Source organism: Coptis chinensis, chromosome 4 (assembly GCF_015680905.1).
Source record: "Coptis chinensis isolate HL-2020 chromosome 4, ASM1568090v1, whole genome shotgun sequence".
Taxonomy (NCBI): Eukaryota; Viridiplantae; Streptophyta; class Magnoliopsida; order Ranunculales; family Ranunculaceae; genus Coptis; species Coptis chinensis.
The window spans coordinates 75,307,214-75,323,282 of record NC_141459.1 but is presented as its reverse complement, the minus strand read 5'-3'; the positions used below and the strand labels follow the sequence as shown (position 1 = coordinate 75,323,282).

Sequence of the window (16,069 nt, the reverse complement as noted above, 5' to 3'; positions counted from 1 at the left end):
TTAGTTGACTTTGACCAATATTTGACAATCTTTGACTAATTTTTTTATATTAAAATTTTCGATATATATCAGTGATATTTTCAATATATCATCTTACATGGAAATATTGGGCCTTGGTTGCGACCTTCTGTGTTTACGCATTACATGGTAATAACTTGCTAAGATCAAGGACAGAAATCTCCAGACTATTTATCCTATTGAAATGCATTTTTCATGCAAAAAAATAACTACAAATTGTACAATAGTGAATTCATTTCCATTTTTTATTCCATGGCCCCAAATTCATTTCCATTCATTCTTTAGATAAAAACAACAAAAATGTTATGAGCGTATGCCCTCATTAAACACGAAAAGATGCTTGTATATCTATTCTCACAATTCCAAACCGTATAAGTCAAGCTGTGGAACAACTCCTATAATCCACATTTTCCCTTCAGAAAGTCTTACAAGGAAGCTAGAACCATGAGTAAGGAAGAAAAAGCTGAACTCATGGTCCGAGTTGGCATTCAAGTCCTATGGAAAGCTTTTGTCCAGGATATGACAACTATTTTGCCAAAAGTTGTTCCGAACATGGTGAAAGACATTCAGTTACTTGAAGGAGATGGGGGTCTTGGTACTATCATGCTCTTCAATTTTGGTTCTGGTAAGTCCAAGCTACTTAATAGAGGGTTCTCCCTTCACACACGCACACACACACACACACACATATATATATATATATATATATATTAGATGTCCATGCTGCATCATATCCATTCCTAATTCATTCTAGTTGTTCTTCCCCGTGTTTTCAAGAATGTTCAAGGCCAAAAGGCTGACTAATGATGATAATTATGAATCCTTGAACCGAAAACTTCATGCAGTATATCATCCATAGAAATATATATTGTATTCAATAATTGTAATATTAAAAATCCACTGTCGATATTCCAATATCTTCGGTATATGTCACTGAGAAACAGATAATGAATCCACTGCTGTAAATGGGAATCGGGATACATCAGTATCAGGTTCCCAAAGTATTGATAAATATCACCAATATTCTCCAGATTTTTATGGTGTTTAAACTTTAAACCCCTGTTTATTCCAAGAAAGGTAAAAAATGTACTAACCTTTTTGACCGGAATGATCCAGTTTGCCGAAAAAGATATAATTGGACACATCTCAATGCATGATACTTTCAGAGATCATCATGTGAGTCAATTTTTAAGACTTACCCGTGATCTTAATGTTGAGTCATGTGAAATGTCCTAAATACCCTTTCAGATCTAAAATTACCTAAATACCCCCTTAACTTTCTCACCATATACAAAATACGGAGAAACTTTATTATTAGTACCCCCTCCTCATATTTACAAAAATTAATAGTACCACCAACTACACATCTTAAAAAGTGATACAAACTAATAGTAAATTCAAGTAATTGTTCATGCCATTGGATTAACTTGATAAAATGGGGACACGTGTCACTAACTCTCTTTTTGTTTAAACCGTTAGATGGAGTTCATAGGATGGGAATACGTGTCCCTTACTCCCCCTTTGTTTAAGTCGTTGGATTGAGTTGATAGGATGGAGACACATGTCACTAACTCTTCTTTTGGTTTTGGGAAGGCAAGGGAGTACTACTAATTTTTGTAAATGAAGTGGGGGACTACTAATAAAGTTTTTGTGTGTTTCGTATGTGGTTATGAAGTCAAGGGGGTATTTAGATAATTTTAGGTCTAAAAGGGTATTTAGGGTATTTTACATGACTCAAACAGTAAGATCACGGTCAACACTAGTTGACTCGGTCCTGCTGTGAGTCTTGGGAGGGAAGTCTAAATAGTGAAGAACTAGGGGGAAGTCATTTTAGCAAACTTGACAGGAGGGGAAGTCTTAAAAATTGTATGTGAGTAGCTCTAATACACGGACGCACCTACCAAGGGACTGTGTCCGCGTCGGACGCGGACGCGGGGACGATCGCGGCATGGACGCATGTCCGACGTGGTCAACATGGTCAAGACGCAGTCAACTGCAATGGACGCAGGTCAGGACGCAGAGTCAACAAAAAAAAAACAAAAACAAACAACAACGAACTAAAATTGAACCTGGAAATCTGGAATTCTCGATCTAAATAGTTAAGACAAAGAAAAAGAAAATAGAACTAAATCAAGAATTCATGCTGCACTTTCTTGATAAAAGGTTTCTTCATCTTAATATGGAGAATTGGAGACAACTTCTCATATTTCTTTATAGTTTTTGCTACACTTTCTTGATTAGACGCGTCTTCATCTTAATATAGATAATCAATAGGTTGTTTAGATGTAGTAATTCAAATAGAGCTTTAGAATCCATTGACGAGAAACTATTGTAGAAGAAGGTGAGCTCATACGAAAGTAAACTGTTGTAGAAGAAGACGAGAAACTGGAATTCACGTTTTTCTTTTTTGTAAGTTTACTGAGGAACGTGTTTGACTTGTCATCAAGTCAGTTTAGTTTTGAGAATTTGAGTTGTACGTTTTTAGGCCTTTTCACTACTTTGTTTTTTCTTTGTGGAGTTTATTGGTTTTTAAGATTTAAGACACGTGAAATTTTGTTAAAGTTAATTTTTAATACTCATGAATTTATAATACATAAATAAATTAGTTTATATTGTTTTGTTATTACAATATATATATATATATATATATATATATATATATATATATATATATATATATATATATTAATATTATTTAATTACCGCGTCCGCATCCTATATTTTTGAGATATAGTTGAGTCGTCGTGTCTGCGTCCGCGTCCGCGTCAGTGCAACATTGGTGAGTAGGTAACTAGAAAAATATAATAAAACAGTCACAGTGACAAACTTTTGTAGGAAAACCAAGTACAAGGCTGACGATCAGAGTAGACCTCATGAGTCATGATGATGTTTATCAGATAGAGATAAAAGAACAGGAGCAAGTTTAGAATCCTTAGAGCATCTAAGCAGTTAAAATCAGTTTTCGAAACTAATCGGTCGAGGAGCGATATGCGATTAATCGGTTAATCGGTGATTTAATCGATTACATTGGATGTATATATTTGATGTTTTCAAAATATATATTAGTATAATCATACCAAATATTTCTAAACAGTGATCCAAGATATAACAAAAAATATCAAATTCTCATAATCACATCTAACTAGCTCAATTTTAGAGTACTACAGATATGTCAAATACAAAAATTACGTTAAATATTTAAAGGAATAAAAGGATTGAAAAGAAATAATATTTATTAGAGAGATAATACAATAATTTGTATATTTAACTTTCATTAAAGAGGGGAAAATAAGTAAACTCTTAGCTTTGTGTATTGATTGGGTTCTATTATTATTAATACGGTTTAAGAATCTAATTTGTTAATTTTACATATTTTTTTGGATGGGAAACCGATATTTTCAATAATTTTTTTTCTCGGTTTAGCAAGAAATCGGTCATCTCGACCGATTAATCGGTCAATTCAGTGATTAAATCAGTTCGGTAAGAAAAAGTAAAAAAATCAGTAAAAACTAATCGGTTTACGAGCGATACGCAATTAATCGGTGAATAATCCACCAATTAACCCGATATTGATAGCATAGCAGAGTATTAATAAACTTGACACAGTTACTAAGAAAATTGAAAATTGGCATATTTACTAAGTTACACAACTAGGACTAGACCTGTCAATGGTTTCAATAACCTAATAACCGAACCAAACCAATAAAAAACGGTTTGGGTTTTTGAAATTTAGTTTGGTCTCCACTGAACCGAAGTTGAACTGAGCCGATAAGATATTGGTATGGTTTCGAGTTTGTCTTCTACCGAACCAATAAAATAATATTTTAGTAATATTTATGATTAATTTTGTATAGGTTTTATCAATTGCTTGTCTAAAATTAATTGATTTGATTTAGAATTAGAGATTTATAGTTTTCAGTTCGGATCAGTTCGGTTTCAGTTTATAATATATCTTATCGGTTCAGTTCAATTCGATTTCAATTTCAGTTTGTAATATATATAATTGGTTCGGTTCGGTTTGGTTACTCAATTATCTTATCGGTTCGGTTTCCAATTTTCCATAATCCAACCCAAACCTATCCATTGACAGCCCTGTACATGATGAATATATCAACCTATCAAACCCAACCAAAATCTAGTGCAGTCTAAAGAAATTAGTAGAAGCGTCAGCCAGCTGCTTCTCATCACTCATTACAATTCACGTAAACCTTTAAAGCTTAAACAATGTAATAGAGTTGGTTTTTAAGTTCTCTTTAGGATTTATAACTAAATTTCCTTTGCAGATGTGAAAAATGTGACTTACCAGAAAGAGAAAATAGTGGAGTTCGACGAGGCACATCACAAAATTGCAATACAAGTATTGGGAGGAGGCCATTTAGACTTGGGTTTTTCTTCATACAAGACAGCTTTTCACTTCACTGAAATCGGGGACACTGAGACTCAAGTCGACATATCCGTGCTATATGATACAAAATTGGAGAAGGCTACAATGGCCCTAGAGACGACACGATCAGCTCTGGCTGTGATCGAATGCTTTGAAAAATATTTATTGCATAATGATGCATGAACTTGAAACCCCAAATTTCAATTCATTGGCACAGTGCTTTTATTGGGAATAACAATGGCCTGAACTGTATGATATATGGAATGTTCGCCATAACATTTGCTGTAACAGTACGAAGTTACAAACTGAATTGTGCTGAATGTGGGTTCACACAAAACTTTTGACAAGAAATTGGATCAATAATATGAACCTCATCAATTTCTTGATATTGAATCTAACTTTTCTTCTTTGGTTTGTGTCAGAAACACGTCTCTAGTCTTTTCTTTGGAAAATCCACGTCACTTAAAAGTTGAAGCAAAACAATTACAAGTTCTGGCTTTTGAACTACCATCAGGAAATTTTGGTCCTTGGTCATCAGTCATCAGTAATCACCACTATAGTAATACAGTTACAGAAACTTGCAAAACCTTAAGGCCTTGTAAATAAGATGAATACCACATTAGACACCCAAATAAATCCAGAATGGAAAGAAGAAAATTAATTTCTGAATTAAAATTCCAGTCACAAGAACACGAAAAAAATCCCATGACTAGGAACCAATGTCAATATGGAAACAAAATGTCCAAAGATATGTGGATGGAATATAGGGCCCTAATAAGTGCCAAATGAGAGACAGCCACCAAATAATGTCAAACAAGGCAATACCTTGCTTATGGTAGTTATGCGGGACTTGGTTGCACATTGCTTGTGAAGTCCATGCAAGTCTGGCAGCTACAATCTGAGAATCGACAGATGTTGCATCCAAAGCAAACACAAGTGGTGCAGCCCTTGCACGTTGCAGACCGAGAACAACCTCTGTACACTCTGCGACTTGCTCTCTCTTCATCATGGTCACATGTCATCCTGGAAAGGCAAGAATAGTCAAGTGTTGTTCATAAGTGTCTTTTGCAGGAAATGAGAACTGAACTAAATATATTGATGGTGTCTGAAAGCAATTATTCTCACCAGGTATGAATTAATCAATGGGAGTCAGCATAATTCAGTGACTAATTCAATCGCCCACATCCCAGGTCAAAACATGAAGAACTCTCATAAACTAGAGATGCCTATTCTGTTTTCACTAGAATATAGAATAGAGTACAGAATATGAACAAAAAGAAAAGAAAAGAAAGATAATGTCCAAAGAAAAGTTGCACTTGCAGCTATGTGTTGTGTCAGCAGAAACAATTCTGATAGTCTTAAACAATTGCTTTGGCAGTATCCCTTTGCCAAGCAACTCTGGAGCTTAGCAGCTAGCAAATTCAGAATAAATGGGACCCACAGGACACACAAAATGAAGTAAAGCTAGTGAAGAAAAGAAGTTCAGTTATTAAAGATCTGTGTGGAGGTGCGGTACTAGGTGGCACTGTGGGAATTTGGCTACTCAGGAATATGGTGTACTAATTAAGACTAATGAAATAGAAACTAGTTACTAATTCTTCAACTAATAACTAATTAAGAAATAGGAGGCAGCCATCTTGATATTAGGATGACATCAGCATGATGTCATCAATGCTCATGCATCATTTACTTCTGGTGAGATACATTGGCAAATGTGTAGTAGGTGGAGGTGATGACAAAGAGGTTACATAGTCTACTACTATCACATGTCTATAGGGAGTTAGTTTAGGATGTTCTGGAGATGTATGAAGGGAGACTTCCATGAGGTTAGGATGTTCTAGAGATGTATGAAGGGAGACTTCCATGAATCCCTTAACGGGAGTCTCCTTACTTAGCATACTTTAGATTTGATTCCTAATGACTGGTGAATGTAGCTACGTGCTCTTTCAGGGAGCTAAGACTCTAGTAAGATCCAGTTCTTGTAGTTAGAGAATTTTTAATATTAATATATTCCTGCTCCCTGAGCAACGAAGATAGAGATGCATATTCTAGTTCACACGAAGCATGACATCATTGACAAGCAAAAAAGCACATTTAAATAACATTTTACGGATTTATACATTCAAAAGAAAGAGAAGCAGCACAATAAAGCAACAACTAACAAAATGTAGTGTCTTTTTCTTTTGATAATTAGAACTTTTTCCTCCCTAAACCCCTTAAATCTGTTTATCCCCGGTAAAGATGGGAATCGGTACTAAGACCTTGGGCCCAACCTCCCAAGTCTCAACCCTGGACACCTTTTATCTAAATGTAGCTTAAAATTGAAATGCGTCCTGTGATCCCGGGAATCCAGAATCAACTATAGCATATATTAAAAGGCTACAATCCAACTCCATCTAGCTAATACTTCACCATCCCTTTTCTAATGATGCTTTTTCTTTCACTAAATAGATATGTTATTAATTATAGACAAAGTAGGATGAGGTATCCTTCCAAGAGAAACGGCCACCAAAAAAAAAGAGCATGTACAAAGCTCCGAAACACAAAAGCCTCAACTCAAAAAGTCTTCCCATCTACACACAAATTGCTAAAGAGGAATGTTACTAGTTTCCTCAAGATCTTTGACCAAGACCAGAAGAATAAAAGGCTTTTAATGGACAAAATTACTTCCTCCAAAGAAGCCACAATTCCCTCAATATGACTACTTTTCCTTTCCAGTCCCACATTATCACTTCTAATGAAGCTTCGCTTTTAAAATCATGACACTTGAACTAAATTTCCTACAGGGTCACACTGAATACATTCCTAGCTTAGTTCTACCATAATGCTTTAAGCATAAATACATTATATCCATAGAAATGTTTCTATTTACCAATTTATATTCAACAAAAGGGAAATCAATCCATAGCTCCAAAGCTTGTGTGGAAATCATTATTATTTTATTTCTATTTTTTTTAAGAGGTAGGGAACCTCTCTAACAACCTCGCTTGACTATTACGAAGAAGAAAAAAATCATTTTTTTCGGTGAAAATCTTCAATGTGAGGTCTATATTGCACTGAGCTTCTAAGGTTTCGGAACAATACTGTGCGGCAGCTTTCACCAAGTGTCAGTCAGCAACAAGGCTTTAATAAGAGATAGATTCAAGACAGAAAAGAAATTAGGGAAAATACACAAGATATTATCTACTTTTCATGGAATTGCATGAAATGAAGCACAAGAGTATGAGACAAAAAAAAAACCCCGTTTAAATGGTTTTACTCCCAAATGGGCTCAAGTTTCTAGAAAAACCTTAGTTTTGAGCTCTTAACCCCTTCTTCAGAAGAGAATATGAGACTTTCTGATAATTTCAATTTCAAATTACACACCTGTTCGGAGCACTATTTATTACCGCTTTTGCCTTTTGTGTTCTTTGAAATATATAACGGACAGACGATGACTAGAGATGCCACTGGAGAAGAGGAAGGGGGCAGGGTGTAAAATAGAGCACCAAACTATGGTATTGAGATGGACAGAAAACATAGTGGACTGCAAACCACTATATTGGAAGAGGAATCTCCAAACCAACGTTTATCATAATTCAAACAAACAAAAATGAAGCTATCAACTAGACCAGTAGTACAATAAGTGAGTGAACAGAGAGACAGAGAAGGGATAAAAGAATGGTCTGTTCTTTATCTTTTAGACTTTTAAGCGCTAGTGGGTTTTAGTACCATATTGGCTGTTTCGCTTTGTTTTATAGTCTTACACATTCAAAAAGACTTAAAAACAAAGCAAAACAAAACAGAAAAGAAAAAACAAAAACAAAACAAAATTGGGCCCGCCTACGACCTCCTACTCCCGACTAATTAGCCCATCGATTTTCTCTCTGATTTTAGACCTGGGCACTGCCTAGGCAGCTGCCTTGGCCGACTTTTAGAACAATGTATATAAACATAATGTCTAACTCTGTAGGATGAGATATCTCACCAAAATACAAGGGGAAAGTCGAACATGAGCAATACATGAAAAAACTACAGCTGAGAAGAAACTATAACAAAGAAACTGTCTCCATGGATGACTGAGCAAGGAATCCCATCTGAACATAAAGTCCATTAACTGTGTGTCGTCCACTGTCAAAAGTTCGACCACAGGAAGATCATGGTCCTATTTTAGTTAGAATTGTTTTTAGTATATGCTTCTGTTTTCTACGTCAAGGAGATTATCAATAAACACGTAGACCTTACGCCATATTAAAGTTCATGTATGTCTAAAACGTACATTTACAATGTATGGGAAAATGTATTTTTATGTTAGACGCACTAAATTTTTTTTTTTGTTATTATTTAATACTATTATTGTCTCAAACACAATGGAAAGAGTCATACTTGACACAGAAAACATCTAGAATGCCACCTTAAGTACACTAAATAAGCTTAGTACTTAGAGTTCAAATTCTGAGTGCGCACTTTTTTGCCAATTAAGCATTAAAAGCGTTAAAGTGAGACCTGGGGACGGGAGCAGTGCCCATATTGGACGCTTTAGGTTGCTAAGTGGCAAGCTTGAACCACCTCTTATTCGGAGTTACTTTTTTGTATCGCTAATTAGTGGTTACCAGAAGATGAATCTGTTTCTAAGAAACCAACTACCTTCTGATCATTAAACAGAATTTTCTCTCATAGAAAGGACTAGGAACCCAATTCTAAGTTGGATTTTATCATAAACAATATGAGGAACAAGATCAAATAACTAGAGTACTAGACTATCCAATAAAGACACTTTCACAGAGGTTGATGCAGTCTTAAATGAGAACTATTAAACAACCTTGAGCTATTAGATCCTAGACGGTAAGGCTCAGTAGTGATGTCACTGAAGTTAATTGGCTGATGTCCACTAGAAGAGGAAGAACACAGATTCCTTCAGGTTATTATAAAGCACCACCATCATTCTCATACTCATCTGTGCTGCATTGCAACAGCACATATTAGTATTGACTATGATCTATGGACAAAGCAGGATTGTCGAAACTACTTCCTTCTAAATCAAGAAGTTGCCAATACCCAGAACTTTCATTCTCTATTTAGTAACCAATTTACAGTATCCTGCATGTCTTCCCTGGTGTTTCTTATCTATTAACCCTCTTACAGCTTGAACATCAAATATCCACCATAAAGGTATACCAAAGGACTAACTAAATTCTAGTATGGATCCAATTATATCAATATTATAAACTGACACAAAAGTAAAAAGAATGCCCTTTCCAGATAGTAGTTTTTTATTTACATAGTGCTATTTACAAATTGTGATTAGACTCCCATTTGACTATACAAGTCATACATGACGTTACTTGTGATGCATGTATTACACGGTGAATCAGATATATGTCTGAACCTAAGCCCTGACGAAGAAACAAAACAGCACTGAACTAATACAGGATAACAAATGATGCTACAACAATAAGTAAAACAAGTTTGGTGACGTGAGTAACACAGAAATGGGAAAAACAGGGAAATCCCGTTTTACCGTGTAGCAAGTCGTGACAAAAGCAAGAATCTCACAAAGTCTACAACATGGACTCATAACTTGTTGATACTAACATGAATATAGTTCGTTTTAGAAAAATGAAGCAGGTAGCAAGTGATGAGCGAAGAAAAGAAGCTTACTCGTTATTTGGAATGTCAGAACATTTCCAATTGCTATTAAGTGTTGCATCATGATGGATACGACACTCCTCTTTGGTTCTAAGATGAAACCTGCGCATCTTATTACACCCCATACAGCGAACAAACTCATCACGGTGACCCGGTCCAGTATGTGGCTTGCGAAACCCTTTACCAGTTTTTGGTGCTTGGTCATAGTATTTTAGCAGCACTGTCTTTGAGATTGGAACCTTCTGCCCTTGATTTATGACCCAAACATAATTTTTCCATTTCCTGGCACCATCTCGTTCAGAATGTTTCTCAAAAGCACCAGGAGTCAACTTATCTAGACATCAGAAACATCATTCATTACAAACATAGAAGAATGCTTAACTCAAGGCAATGTAGTATATTATGTGAATACATATAAATACAATCGGAACATTTAGTAAATTTTAATCCATAAAACATACAGATGCAACACTTCATGGTGTCTCTTATTATCTGGAGCCCCAATATGTACCACAACACAAAGTGTGCATTCCCCCTACCTTTGCAGTACAAAGGGCATAAATGCAGAGGTATCCAATCAGCATGTAGTGTGTCCTACTCTTAGACAGATCATGCCGGAAAAATTTTCATTTTGAGATTAATTTTGTAAAAATAATAAAAAGTAAATGGTCATCAAACTAGATTACTGAAAAATATAGGGTCTTTAACAATCACTAGTTCACAATAGATGTTTATTAACAGAAAAGAGATCTTCCTTGTTTACAGTAATCAATAGGTTTTAGATATTGCAAGTTTTTCAGTTAAAATGGAATCGCATTTGTAAAGTGAAGGTAAGAGGAAATATCTCTGTGCATTCTGAAAGTATCAGTCTAGCAGAGAGCCACTATGATAGATCAGAATTCTAAAGTATATATAACATTAAGAAACCTTCTCTTTTTATGGAATCTTACAGACAGCATATGGTTATCCCGTTATCACTCGTCCAATTTTCAAACCATCAGCCTAAAAATCTATAGGAGAACCCATATGATGCACAGATGAAAAAACGAAACAACAACATATACATGCCAAAAGCCTGTGTATTCATCAAGTTCCCAGAAATCAGTATCTCATGCCTCCAAGGATGAACTTTCTTAGTTTTATCAACAATCCTCCACCCAAAAAAGCATAACAGAAGAGAATTAACACATAAAAATTCATCAAGAAGCACAGGTAGTACAAACAACCATACTCAACAATAGAATCTTGCATTAGGGTAAGTTTCAAGGTGGACTTGAAGAGTCTAATGAAATCCAAAGAAAACATCCATGCAGCCCAAATGTAGCATAGCTATTCACTTGTTCACTCATACTAGATAACCCAGAGCAGGAAAAAGACCTAACAGGACCTCTTTTCATCAACAGAACATCTCACATTCTCACATATCTTAAACAGACACAAAAAAGCTCTCTTGAATAAAAAACCAAGTTCATGCAAATGAACCAGAAACAATCACATATGACCCAGACAACTCTATACCGCTTCTTCTCAAAAAAGAATCTTCATCACTGAGACAAAACTACATACACTTACAAGTACAAAAAATATAAGAAAACAGACATCATGCAAAAAGCTTATAAACTCCAATACAGAATCAAAACCAACAAAACCAAGCAATGCATGAAACTAACAAACCCAACATCGAAAACTCCAAACTAAGAAGAAAAAATAACTAGTCCAAAAGATGTAAACAAACCTTCCTCACAACCAGGAGTACATTGACAAGAGATGAAAAGTTCACCATTAGGATAAACACTAAGCTTCCCTATAGCATCACCATAACGTTGACTAGTACAACCACAAGTGACTTCCACACAATCTTCACATCTTTTAAACCCATCAAAATCTCTCAACTGTTCATCACTAAACATAAAAAAGACACCATTTTTATTCTCAAACCCATTCTTCTCCATTTTCTCTCTCCCTCTCACCTCTCTACCACTTTCTAGATTATTCCTCAAAACAAATTTTATTTATTATATATATATATATATAAAACTAACAAATGCCCACCAAACGCAAGTCTAACACATGGAAAAAATGGGATGGGTATGCTGCATTTAACCTCAAAGAACCATTTTTGAATGTTTTAAAAGCTGAAAAACATTAAAAAAAAAAACCGATAAATGAGGACGCCCCAAGAGAGAAAAAACACAACTAGTGAGTGATTCAGTGGAGAAAAACGTAGAAGAAGAGGAGAGAGAAAAAAAAATGATTTTTATAGGGGAAGACTTGTTGTCATGGGATATTTGGGGAAGAGGGGTAAATATGTCAAAAAAGTCAAAAATAAAGCTGGCTCTTGTGGGACCTAGTTTGCATGATATGACATGAAGAGAGAAAAAAAAAAAAAAAAAGAGTAGGCGACTGTACTTTTTTAACCCCTTTCGATTCTCATGTACTGTGTACTCTTTTTTTTACAATTTTTATGTTTATGTGTAGCCCAAAATACCAAAAATTGGATCTCGGGTCATTAATGTGGAACAATCACTATTTCTCATTAGGAAATTTGAAAAAGTTGTTTTTTTAAGTAAATGGTGAATGGCTAAAGAAATTTTAGTTTGATTTAAGTTATTGCCAAAGATTTAGTAAATATTACAAAATGATTATTCGATATTTTACCTCTACGAAGTGAATATCATATCGCTCAAAAGAAAGAAAAAAATAATAATAATTGAAACGGTTGTGAGGAATGCAGCTGGCTAAGTTGGATTCTGACATGTTTGTTCGAGCATGACAAGAAATAGAAAATACTCGCGAGTGATATTCTTACGGAAAGACAATTGTTGAAAGAAAACGAGAAAAATATGAGTATGAACGACAGATTTTGATTAAGAATATATTCAGTTTGATACTCTAAATTCATATATGCACTCTAATATAAAAAATAGTCTTTCTAATAACCTACAATCTCATATATATGGAATCTCTTTGGAGAGTTTGAGTGTATTTATAATTCTTATATTTTGAGAGCTTAAGTGTATTTTCAATTCTTATATATTTTATCAAATAAAAAAAATAGCTAAAAAATAGGTGATTTGTAAAAGGTAATGAAACTAATGTCAAAAAACAATTAATGGGGAACCGAAAACTGGATGCAAATGCATCGAACTAACCTCAAATAATATTTAACGGGAAATCGAAAACTGTATGCAAATATAAGCATTAAACTAATCTTAAAAATTAATTAATAGAAAATTAGAATATGGATACAACTGCATTAAACTAACATCAAAGAATAATTAACGGAAAATCAAAATTTGGATGCAAATACATCAAACTAACATAAAAATAATTGTCGGAAAATCGAAATGAATGGAAATGCATTGAGCTAACCCTCAAAGATTAAATTAACCGGAATCGAAAACTAGATCTAATTGCATTGAACTAACTTCAAAGAAAAATTAATTATAAATTGGAAACATGATGCAAATCGTGAAACTAATCTTAAAAATAATTAACTAAAAATCGAAACCGGATGCAATTGCACTGAACTAATCTCAAAAAATAAACTGTATGCAAATACATTAAACTAACCTCAAGAAATTATTAACGGTAAATCAAAAACTGGATGCAAATTCATTGAACTAACCTCAAATAATAATTAACGAGAAATCGGAGACTAGATACAAATGCAACTTTATCAAATAATAAATGAGAAATCGAAAACTGGATGCAAATGCATTAAACTAATCTCACAGAATAATTAACGGAAATCAGAAACTAGATGCAAATGCATTAAACTTACCTCAAAGAACAATTAACAGGAAATTGGAAATTAGATGCAAATGTATTGAACTAACCGAAAATAATAATCAACGAGAAATCATAAACTAACTGGATGCAACTGCATAGAACTGATCTCAAAAAATAAATAATGGAAATTGGAAATTGGATGCAACTACATTGAACTAACCTCAAAATATAAATAACGAAAAATCAGAAACTATAAGCAAATGCATTGAACTAACCGGCTTCAAAACATAGTTGGGTTATATGTTGTGGGAATGTCTCGATAAGTATAATTTTGTATTTAAAATGATGTTTATCTTATCTCTTTCCGTATGATTGGGAACTTTTGCTATTCAAGTAGCTTCAATATATATGAACTTCACCTTATTAAGCAATCTTACAAAACTTCAATCAAACTTCTATTATTAAACAACAAAATGAAGTTGAAGGGTTTTATCAAAGGTGAGTTTTTTTTTTTAATGGAGAGTGAGGTTTTCACGTTATAAGAAATTTAGATGAGTGATCAATATAATATTAATATATAATAGTTCTGCATATTTGCAAATATTTTTAAGAATAATTAATATAACAACACCTATTCGTAGATAATCTTTGAAGATTCCACATAGTGAGTCATGCATAATTTAAAGAATAATTAATGGGAAATCAAGAACTGGATAATCTTCGATGATCCCACATAGTAAATCAAACATAATTTATTTTTATGCCATGTTTGCAAGGACACTACAGATAGATCAGTAGAAGTTGGTATTACATACCACATTGGATAATTAAAAGGAAATCGGAAAATGGATTCAAATACATAACTGAGCTCAAAAAGTAATTAACGGGAAATTGGAAATTTTATACAAATGCAATAAACTAAACTCAAAAAGTAATTAACTAGAAATCGGAAACTGGATGCAATTGCATTAAACTAACGTCAGATAATAACTAACAGGAAATTATAAATTGGATGCAAATCCTTGAAAAATATTTAACGGGAAATTGGAAACGGTATGTACATCAAACAAACCTCAGATAATTAATTAATGGGAAACCAAAAACTGGATGCAAATGCATTAAACTAAACTCAAAAAATAATTAACAGAAAATCAAAAACCGAATGCAACTGCATTGAACTAACCTCATAGAATAATTGGTGGGAAATCAGAAACTAAATGCAAATGTATTGAAATAATCTCAAAGGATAATTAACGAGAAATAAAAAATCGGATATAATTGCATTGAGCTAACCTCAAAGCATAAATAATCAGAAACTAGATGCAAATATATTGAACTAACCTTAGAGAGTTATTAACGGAAAATCAGAAACTGGATCCAAATGTAACAAACTAATCTCAAAGACTAATTGCTTGAAACATTAAAAATGGATGAAACCGTGACCGAACTAACCTAAATGAATAATTAACGGAAAATTATAAATTTGATGTAACTACATTGAACTAACCTCAAAAAATAATTAACGGGAAATTGAAAACTTGATGCAAATGCATTAAACTAACCTCAAAGAACAATTAACATAAAATCGGAAATTTGATGCAACTGCATTGAACTAACCTCCAAGAATAATTAATGAAAAACTAAAAACTAGATGCAACTGCATTAAACTAAAATTAGGGATTAACTAACAGGAAATCAGAAATTGGATGCAAATACTTTGAAATAACCTAAAAAAAATAGTTAACTGGAAATCGGAAGTCGGATGTAACTACATCGCATTAACCTCAAAACATAAATATCTGTTTTTTTAGCCTTTTCACATGAGTAATTAGGAACCCAAAACGAAAATGAGTTTATAAAAACAGACTCTTACATATATGTCAAACTGTATAGAAATTGTAAACTATCGGGCTAACCTAGAAAAACAATTAACGTGAAATCAGAAACTGGATGCAGATATATTGAACTAACCTCAAAGAGTAATTAACGGGAGATTAGAACCTGGATGCAAATGCAATGAACTAATCTCAAATACTAATTAATGAAACATCAAAAACTGGATGCAACTGTACTGAATTAACTTTAATGAATAACTAATGGGAAATCATAAAGTGGATGCAATTGCACTGAACTAACCTCAAACAATAACTAACGGGAAATCGGAAACTTGATGCAACTGTATTAAACTAACCTCAAAGAATAATTAATGAGAAATTGGAAACTGGATGCAACGTACTACATTAAACTAAACTCAAAGAATAATTAATGGAAAATAAAAAACTTGATGCAATTGCATTGAACTAATAA

The 16,069-nt window shown here is 33.6% G+C and overlaps 2 protein-coding genes across 3 annotated transcripts; one reads left to right on the top strand and one right to left on the bottom strand.

Annotated features, from left to right (window-relative positions):
* The first annotated feature begins 274 nt into the window (after window positions 1-274).
* On the top strand, window positions 275-4,788 carry LOC147504824 (phytohormone-binding protein-like). Its single transcript, XM_086557544.1, has 2 exons — window positions 275-643; window positions 4,302-4,788. Exons 1-2 carry the CDS (start codon window positions 463-465, stop codon window positions 4,583-4,585), a joined length of 465 nt encoding a protein of 154 aa, XP_086413670.1. The 5' UTR covers window positions 275-462; the 3' UTR covers window positions 4,586-4,788.
* Window positions 4,789-5,045: 257 nt separating this feature from the next.
* LOC147504823 (protein ULTRAPETALA 2-like) lies at window positions 5,046-12,357 on the bottom strand. 2 transcript variants are annotated; one of them, XR_015193141.1, is made up of 4 exons: window positions 11,766-12,333; window positions 10,043-10,364; window positions 5,528-5,642; window positions 5,287-5,425 (listed from the first exon to the last, which is right to left on the bottom strand). XR_015193141.1 is itself a non-coding variant. In XM_086557543.1 (3 exons), the coding sequence occupies exons 1-3, from the start codon at window positions 11,980-11,982 to the stop codon at window positions 5,242-5,244; spliced, it is 723 nt and encodes a 240-aa protein (XP_086413669.1). In that variant the 5' UTR covers window positions 11,983-12,357; the 3' UTR covers window positions 5,046-5,241. The 2 variants fall into 2 exon arrangements, 1 of the variants encoding a protein (XP_086413669.1); XM_086557543.1 differs by lacking the exon at window positions 5,528-5,642 and having other exon boundaries at window positions 5,046-5,425; window positions 11,766-12,357.
* Between the last annotated feature and the right edge of the window lie 3,712 nt (window positions 12,358-16,069).

Bases quoted from the DNA above. Each gene is read 5' to 3' on its own strand.
- LOC147504824 (XM_086557544.1), top strand. From the start codon at position 463: ATGAGTAAGGAAGAAAAAGCTGAACTCATGGTCCGAGTTGGCATTCAA. The intron at 644-4,301 runs GTAAGTCCAAGC...TTTCCTTTGCAG, and splicing joins GCTCTTCAATTTTGGTTCTG to ATGTGAAAAATGTGACTTAC.
- LOC147504823 (XM_086557543.1), bottom strand. From the start codon at position 11,982: ATGGAGAAGAATGGGTTTGAGAATAAAAATGGTGTCTTTTTTATGTTT. The intron at 10,365-11,765 runs GTTTGTTTACAT...TCTGATGTCTAG, and splicing joins TACTCCTGGTTGTGAGGAAG to ATAAGTTGACTCCTGGTGCT. The intron at 5,426-10,042 runs GTAAGCTTCTTT...TTGCCTTTCCAG, and splicing joins TCTGACATTCCAAATAACGA to GATGACATGTGACCATGATG.